This window comes from Lotus japonicus, chromosome 4 (assembly GCF_012489685.1).
Source record: "Lotus japonicus ecotype B-129 chromosome 4, LjGifu_v1.2".
Taxonomy (NCBI): Eukaryota; Viridiplantae; Streptophyta; class Magnoliopsida; order Fabales; family Fabaceae; genus Lotus; species Lotus japonicus.
Genome location: NC_080044.1, coordinates 52605866 through 52614396, shown reverse-complemented (window position 1 = coordinate 52614396; position 8531 = coordinate 52605866). Strand labels below are relative to the sequence as shown.

The following is an 8531-nucleotide window of genomic DNA, read 5'->3' as shown; positions in this document are numbered from 1 at the left end:
CATACGTGTATATATTAGCTTGATAAGTTACGTTCAAAAAAAAGAAAGAGATTAACGGGGTCAATAAGAAATTGATGGAGATGAACCAAAAAAATATCATATATAAGTATTTAATAAATTAGTGCTAAAATTTTGCCATTATTTCCTACTTCGAATTAACTACATAAAAAATAATTAAAACCAATTAACTTCATGTTGACATTTGAAAACGTGTTTTTGAAATATTTCATAACTGACTCTCTCTATACACATGATTTGTCGCCTAAAAAATAAAAACAGAATTCTTCAGAATTAATTTATTTCTTTATTTAAGAGAAATTCTGTCTTGGAAAATATTAATTGGTTTTTAAAGCAAAAAAAAAATAAAGTTTCCTATCATAGTTTGCTTACTTCATTTGGAATGCCTAAAATGCTGTCATTAGGAGGAGGACGTTGATTTGATCTCAAAATCCGTCCACAAACAGAGTTATATAAGAAAGGGAAAGCAGAGAACCTTTGCAAAACTCTGAAATTTGTTTTGCAAAACGAAATCATTCATGAGAGAAACAATGTTGTCATCCATTTTTCATGTGTTATTGCCCCTTCTTCTTTTCCATTTGCTGCAGGAACCTACCCAAGCAATCAAGCAGGTAAGCTACACTTTTACTAGTCACAATAGTCTGTGATTAAACTTGGTTACAAGTTTCTTTTGACAATGGAAAGATTTTGATATTGTTATTGCTGTTACTCGTGATTTATGGTGTTGGTTCAAGTTTTCAAATATTCAAATTTGAATGTTTAATTTGAACTGTGACCTGATGATAATTTTTGTCTTTGTTTTATTAGTCCTATGTTGTATACTTAGGATCACATTCCTTTGGTTCAAATCCTACATCAATTGATGTTGAATCAGCCACAAACTCCCACTATGATTTACTTGGATCTTACGTTGGAAGGTACACAAAAGAATTTAGCTACAAAATTCATGAAATTCACTGGTGTAAAACCACTATGAACTGATTAGTTTTTTTATTTCTCTCAATTTTTATGTGCAAGTACAGCACCGAGAAGGCCAAAGAAGCAATGTTTTATTCATATAATAGATATATTAATGGCTTTGCTGCAGTACTTGATGAAGATGAAGCAGCAAATATTGCAAGTAAGAAATTTAGTCTCATGCATTCATCCCCGGCATAACGCAAAATTGCATGAAATGAATTTATGGAAATCATGTGATAGTGGAAGATAACTATCATTTCTCTTTTTTTCTTTTGAAGTGAATCATTTCTCATCTTTGTTTGTTACTTTGTTATTGTAACATTTTGTATTTTCAATATTATTTTAGTATTCTAATGGTTTTTTTTCATGCAGAACATCCGAATGTAGTGTCAGTTTTCTTAAACAGAAGACATGAACTACACACAACTCGCTCATGGGATTTTCTCGGGTTGGAGAGAGAAAATGGTAAAATTCCAAAGTCATCAATATGGCATAAATCACTCGGTGAAGATATCATTATTGGAAATTTAGACACAGGTAATTATTAAATAATGGAGGATGATAATTTCTTTAAACCGTTGCATTGCATTTGCATGTGATCTGTATCATGAGACCATGTGATATGTTATGGTTTTACATGTTATGATATTTCTTCTATTTAATGCATATTAAGGCGTTCATGATTTTTATTTAACTGATGACCCAATTAAACAACGTGAATCATGCCCCTAATTTTGAATTTGGGTAACTAGGTTTTATGTTTTGAAAAGAACTTCAATAAATTAAGAAGAAACAACTCAGAAGTCAGAAACCATTACACATCAAGGTAAATGAAAGGGAGGATTTCTAAGGGGACCTTTCAATCCCCAAACAATATTTTCATTTGGGTAACTACGGAAATTTATGTATAAAAAAAAACTACGGAACTTTGGTTTTTTATTTTTTTTTTAATTTTAATTTAATTATGATATTATAAAATAGTGAACTGGGTTTTTTACATTTCTCAATTTAATCATGAAAAAATTATATATTTTCACTTTAACATGATTCCACATGAAAACTGAGAAATGAATGATTTATATTGTGATTATATACTTATATGTTTATTATAAAATATAAAAAATTGTGACATTAATTAATCAAGTAAGTTTTATGAGTGGTCCAGCACTTCGTACTCAAGCAAGTGGTTGGGTATTTGATTATCAAGTCTTACAAATGTAAAAAAACTCATTTATCAGCCAATGATGCATTGTTTTGTAATAGGTGTTTGGCCAGAATCCAAGAGTTTTAGCGATGAAGATCTGGGGCCAATCCCAGCAAAGTGGTATGGAAAATGTGAAGTTCACGAAAAGAACAAAGATAAATTTCACTGTAACAGGTTACTCTTTTACTCTTTCAAAGTCCTCCGACCACTATTGTTTTAAAATTAATTTACTGTTAATAAATATTCAAAATCTAGACTTCAACAATAATGATAAGTGAATAAGTAATTTTCAAAATATTTATTTATGCAATAGAAAGTTTGTACTCAACTTCGAACTTTAAGTAGGAAACAATGTAATTTGCATTATTTGATTGATGAAAATAACTTCTTCATTTTTTTAAGTGTCTTTGATATTTCAATTGATCATTGTAGCTTATATTTTCACTTTCACTGTTTGCGCAGGAAGTTAATTGGAGCAAGATATTTTTACAAAGGTTATCTAGCATCTGGTGGTTCTAAAAATGTTTCCTTTGCTAGTGCTCGTGACGTTGATGGTCATGGTTCGCATACTTTATCAACCGCTGGAGGCAACTTTGTTCATGGAGCAAGTGTATTTGGTTATGGCAAGGGAATAGCAAGCGGAGGGTCGCCAAAAGCTCGGGTTGCATCCTATAAGGTGTGTTGGGGTGGATGCTCTGATGCTGACATTTTGGCTGGATTTGAAGCCGCCATTGGTGATGGTGTTGATGTCCTCTCAGTGTCTTTGGGTTCAGATTCCCTTGAAACGCTCATCACCTTTGCTGAAAGTGGTATAACCATAGGGTCCTTCCATGCAACTTCCCATGGCGTCGTTGTTGTGGCCTCCGCGGGAAACTCAGGACCTATTCCATACTCTGTAACCAACCTGGAACCATGGGTGCTCACTGTTGCTGCAAGCACAATCGATAGGGAGTTCTCTAGTTATATCACTCTTGGTAACAAAAAAATCCTTAAGGTATTTTTCCTATCATACTTTGTGTTTATGATTGTTGCATGAAAGCCTTTATCCGCCTTCTTTGGTTAAAGTTTTACACATAAAATTCCCAATGTCAATTACAAGAACAAATTAAGTGTCATGTAGCATTTAGTCTATCTATCTACCTTGATCCTGTCATGTTCTTTGATTGATAGGGAGATAGCCTTTCTCAGTCTGGCTTACCATCTGGGAAGATGTACCCATTGGCCAGTGGGGCTGATGTCAAACTCCAGAGTGCAATTGCCACAGATGCGTAAGAATACTGATACCAAGTTTACTTTATCTAATAGTCTTCATCTATTCTAGTGGGTATTCCCTTTAAATTTTGTCATTTTTTTGTAGCCTTCTTTGTAAGAATGGAACTCTTGATCCCAAGAAGGCGAAGGGGAAAATATTGATCTGCCTTCGAGGTGACACTGCTAGAGTTGAAAAGGGCTTCCAAGCTGCTCAGGCAGGCGCTGTGGGAATGATTTTGGCTAATGACAAGGCTTCCGGGAATGAAATCCTTGCTGACGCTCATGCGCTTCCTGCTTCACATGTCAACTTTAAGGATGGGAGTTACATTTTTAATTACATCAACAATACCAAGTAATTTTCTTCCTCACCCCTTCTGTTTTTCTGATTCTGAAGATGGACTTGTCCATACATAGAAATTTTACATTTTGGTCATGATGCAGGTCTCCCTTGGCTTACATTTCTCCAGTGAAAACAGAATTGGGTCTAAAGTCGTCTCCAATTGTTGCTTCATTTTCATCAAGAGGTCCAAATATTCTTGAGGAAGCAATCCTCAAGGTTTGGTGTTTGACTTTTATGATTATCAAGTACCCTTTAGGCTATCTTAAACCTTAAGCAATCATTTAATTGTAACTTTTTTCTACTTCAGCCTGACATCACTGCACCAGGAGTTAACATTATTGCTGCTTATACCAAAGCCATATCTCCAACAGAAGAAGAATCTGATAAACGTAGAGTTTCTTTTACTACAATGTCAGGCACTTCAATGTCATGTCCTCATGTTGCTGGCATTGTTGGATTGTTAAAATCTCTTCATCCATATTGGAGTCCTGCTGCTATCAAGTCAGCAATAATGACCACAGGTAAATGAGATTGTTTATACACATACCTATAACATTAACATCATTATATTCAACTTCTTATGACATTTATTTTAAAAATTTGTTCTTTTGCAGCAACTACAAAAGATAACTCCGGAAGGAGTATACTTGACTCGTCATCCATGAAGGAGGCAACCCCATTTGCTTATGGTGCAGGGCATATTCAACCTGATCGTGCTATGGACCCGGGGCTTGTATATGACCTTGATACTTATGATCATTTGAACTTCTTGTGTTATCGTGGCTTCACCAGCTCTCAGCTTAAGGCATTCTACCAAGGATCTTACACTTGTCCGAAGTCATTCAATATAGCAAACTTCAATTATCCAGCAATCACAATTCCTAACCTTGTAGTTGGACATCCTTTGAATGCTACTCGTACTCTTACAAATGTTGGTCCCCCAAGCAATTATAAAGCATACATCAAGGCACCTCCACATGTTTTAGTTTCAGTAGAGCCTCGCAGATTGAGCTTTAAGGCACTGGGTGAAAAAGTGGAGTTCAGAGTTACATTGAACTTAACTTCGCCAATTGAGGATTATGTGTATGGAATTTTGGTTTGGACCGATGGTAAACACCATGTCAATACACCTATTACAGTCAAGATGCATTCTAAGTAGCCACACTAGTGGGTTTTTAGGTTCATGTGCATTTCCTATCAATTATGTAAAGTGCTTTCTGTTTCTTTTCATTATGGGAATAAAGGCTACATTATGTGAGTTTTAGGTTCATGTGCATTTTCCTATCAATTATGTAAAGTGGTTTCTGTTTCTTTTCATTATGGGAATAAAGGCTACTTTATGTGTGAGTTTTGGTCTTTTTCTAAAATCTGTGTATTCTAATGAAATTCTCAATCCCTTCTCATGACCTTCCATGCTTGAATAAAACTTGATGGTACTGTAAACAGTGTGTAATTTATATGTGTTGAACCAGCTTTGTGATTTGGGGAAGTATTAACAGTCGCTCTGAGCCTCTGATGTGCTACATTTAGCTGGGGTGTAATTGTGGGCAATGACCGCAATGTGATAAGAGAAACTAACTAATCATAGCTTAAGTGTTACTCTTTTAATAGATGGAGTACATACTAGTATACTACAAGAGATCTATATATTTTTTCCCTTGTTTTTCTATGAACCAATATCTTGATTCCTTTTATTTTCATTTTTTTCTGTGACTTTTGAGTAAATCAGATGAATACTAACAGTTACAAATTTCATACAACATGGTGTTCGAATTTTTGCAAGCTTCAATCAAATTTAATTCAAATATGCTTGTTGTATTTGTCTAGATAGGTTCATGATATTTCCATTTGGAGGATTTCATATGTTCACTCATCACAGTTGCTGTCACAACTTACTTTAAAACATTGATTTATCACTTCGTACTCGACTAGTATTCAAACACATACTTAGCGGTTAGTTATGTTAGTTAAAATTAGTTGTGTTATAGCCGGTTACAGTTGGTCATGGTTTCTATTATAGTGTAACAGTTTCTCTATATAACTGCACCCAATGCTATGTAGGTTAATCAATTGTCAGTGTGTATGGAAAAAATTTGCTAGCAAAGGAATCACATTGAGCTACTGTGAGAACCTATTTGGTTGTGCATATACAAGTGTTAGAATTGATTTTCGTTAGTGAGAATCAATTTTTAGGTGTTAAAGATGTTTGCTTTCACAATTCTCTCTCCAAATTCAAATCACGGATGAAGCTACACTTAACTTTTGCTTCGGATATAATTAATTGTGAAATTTTATAATGGAACTTCACAACCTACAAAAATCACTATTTCCATGAATGTATTAAAATATAAATCAATTCTCTTGATCAATTTTACCAAAATCAATTATATCCAAAATTAAATCTAAGAACATTATTACAAACAAGTAGGTAGTAGTAGCTTTTAAGCCATTTACACGATTATGGATCCCGAAACATATAACCAAACTAGCAATGAATCAGTGCAATCACTCTTGTGCATTCTCACTCTCTAAAATCCTTACACTCTTCCTCCTTCAAGAAATCTAATCGAGCTTAACTTTCAAGTCACTAAAGAAGTTAAGCAATTAAAATCCCAAGTTCAGTCCAATAACACATTAGAGAAACTTTACATGGAAGATTATTATAGGAAACTTTGTTTTGGTTTGTCTTATTCATCCATCACATAGCTAAATCTGAAAATATTTAGGCCAGTTAACAATGAAGTCTCAATGCCTACTTTTTCTCTTCTAAGATGCAAATCACGTTAGAGAAATTACACTATTGTATTGTACATGTGAACCACAATATATAATCCCTGATTTTCCATCCTGTTGGCTGTTGCAATGAAGAATCAAGTAGTGACAAATAATTGAAATGAACAATCAGCTACTACTAGCATGTTTGGATCAATTTCTCATTCTCCTGATTCAATTCTTATACACAGAAGCTACTCATATAAGCTTCTCCCCAAAATTGATTTTAGCTCTAGAATTGTAGAAGAGTTTCCAAATATAATATAGAACATAAAAAACCCAGTTTTTCAAAATTAAGAATCACATAAGGTACTGTAAGAAGGTTGCACTACACAGTTGAGGATTCAAATTCATACATATACTATAACCTCAAAAAAATAGTACCACAAGGATGCAAGAGAGAAAACAGAGCAAGCTCATACAGCAAGTGAGATATCACCCACTTCAAGCTGAGCTGCAATTTCCTCTAATTGCTTCTTGACACTCATGTCAATCAACTTAGACCCAGAATTCCCATACCTCACAGTGAAACCCGCCACTAAACTCGGGTCAAGCTGGGTCTTAATCCTCACATTCTTCGACCCAGTGAGCTTCTGCACCTGCTTGGCAATCTGCGCCAGGTGCTGCGACTCCAGCTTCACCACCGAGGTCACCACCGCGAGCTCGGTATCAGTGAGCGTGTTGTACACGAGCTCATACTCCTTCACGATCTCAATGATGAGGTCGATCCTCTGCGAGTCGATGAGGATGTAGAGGAAGTTCCGGGTATGTGGCTGAAGCTCCGAGCTCTTGGCAATGTCGTCGATGAGCTTGCGCTTGTCTTCGATGCGGACGGTTGGGTTGGAGAAATAGTCGAACACCTTGGCGTCAGAAAAGAGCGTCTCGAGCTTCTCCACGTCGGCGGTGGTGGCGTCGAGGGATTTGTTGGAGCTGGCGACGTCGGCGAGTGCGGAGGCGTAGCTGGTGGCGGCGGAGGCGTTCATTCTGGCTCCGAGTGCGCCGCCGCCGGAGCGGCGGGAGGGGGCGACTGAGACAAGTTTGAGGTTGAGTGGGGTGAAGGTGGAGCTCGGGAGGGAGAGGTTGAGGATGGGTTTCTGGGTGAGGATGTTTCTGGTGGTGGGGATGGCTTGAATCGAAGCGGTGGCGTGCTGCAACGACGACGCCATTTTTGTGAAGGAAGAAAGGGAGAGAGTGAAGATAAACGAAGGAGTGTGGTGGTTGAATTGAAAGGAACGAAGGGGTTTGAGTTGTTTTGTTTGGTTTGGTGTTGGTGGATATGAGAGGCTGTGATAGGAATACGATTGAGAGGACCAAACATGGCCTCTTCTTATCTCACGGATAAGATAATAATCCATGAACACACATGGTGAAGTATTAGTGGAAGGTGGATTTTTTTTGGTTGTGTTTTTCATTATTTCACATAACATAAAAACATTATCTTAATTTGATATGGAGATGGTGTTCTAAGTTCTAATCATGAAGCTAGTGGGATAGTAACTAAAGTGAACTTTTAACTTAGTGTAAATTGGTGTTATGGGGCTAAGTGGAAATAGGTCAGGTTACGCTAAATTTTACACAGCAGATCACGTTTGGCTTGTGGCCTGTCGTAGATCAAATTTAGGGACTTAACCTAGTCTTTGAAACAGTTTGCTTTAACTTGCTAGGCTGTTTAAGACCATGTACAATGGTCTCAACAATTTACCCCCTCTCAACACCACTTTTTCTCTTCCCAACACTCCACATCATCTTTTCTCTCCAATTCAACACACCCTCAACAATTACCCACTCCAATGGTTTTCTCTCTCAACACCCTACCGGCCTACCCCACCACTCACCCTACCCCACCACTTTTTTATTTCATATTTTTATTTAATTTTATATTTTTGTTTTTATTATTTACATAAAATTACAATTATTGTTTTAAATTAAATTAAACAATAAACACTTAACAAATTAATTTTTTTTTAATATAGACAATAATTTATT

The 8531-nt window shown here is 36.0% G+C and overlaps 2 protein-coding genes across 2 annotated transcripts; one reads left to right on the top strand and one right to left on the bottom strand.

Annotated features, from left to right (window-relative positions):
- The first annotated feature begins 478 nt into the window (after nt 1-478).
- Nucleotides 479-5220, top strand: LOC130710780 (subtilisin-like protease SBT5.4). The gene is made up of 11 exons (XM_057560134.1): nt 479-629; nt 826-935; nt 1041-1138; nt 1351-1515; nt 2242-2356; nt 2645-3176; nt 3353-3450; nt 3540-3785; nt 3875-3989; nt 4081-4294; nt 4388-5220. The coding sequence occupies exons 1-11, from the start codon at nt 537-539 to the stop codon at nt 4930-4932; spliced, it is 2331 nt and encodes a 776-aa protein (XP_057416117.1). The 5' UTR covers nt 479-536; the 3' UTR covers nt 4933-5220.
- Nucleotides 5221-6783: 1563 nt separating this feature from the next.
- LOC130710781 (ATP synthase delta chain, chloroplastic) lies at nt 6784-7880 on the bottom strand. Its single transcript, XM_057560135.1, has one exon. It carries the CDS (start codon nt 7709-7711, stop codon nt 6962-6964), a length of 750 nt encoding a protein of 249 aa, XP_057416118.1. The 5' UTR covers nt 7712-7880; the 3' UTR covers nt 6784-6961.
- Nucleotides 7881-8531: the final 651 nt, after the last annotated feature.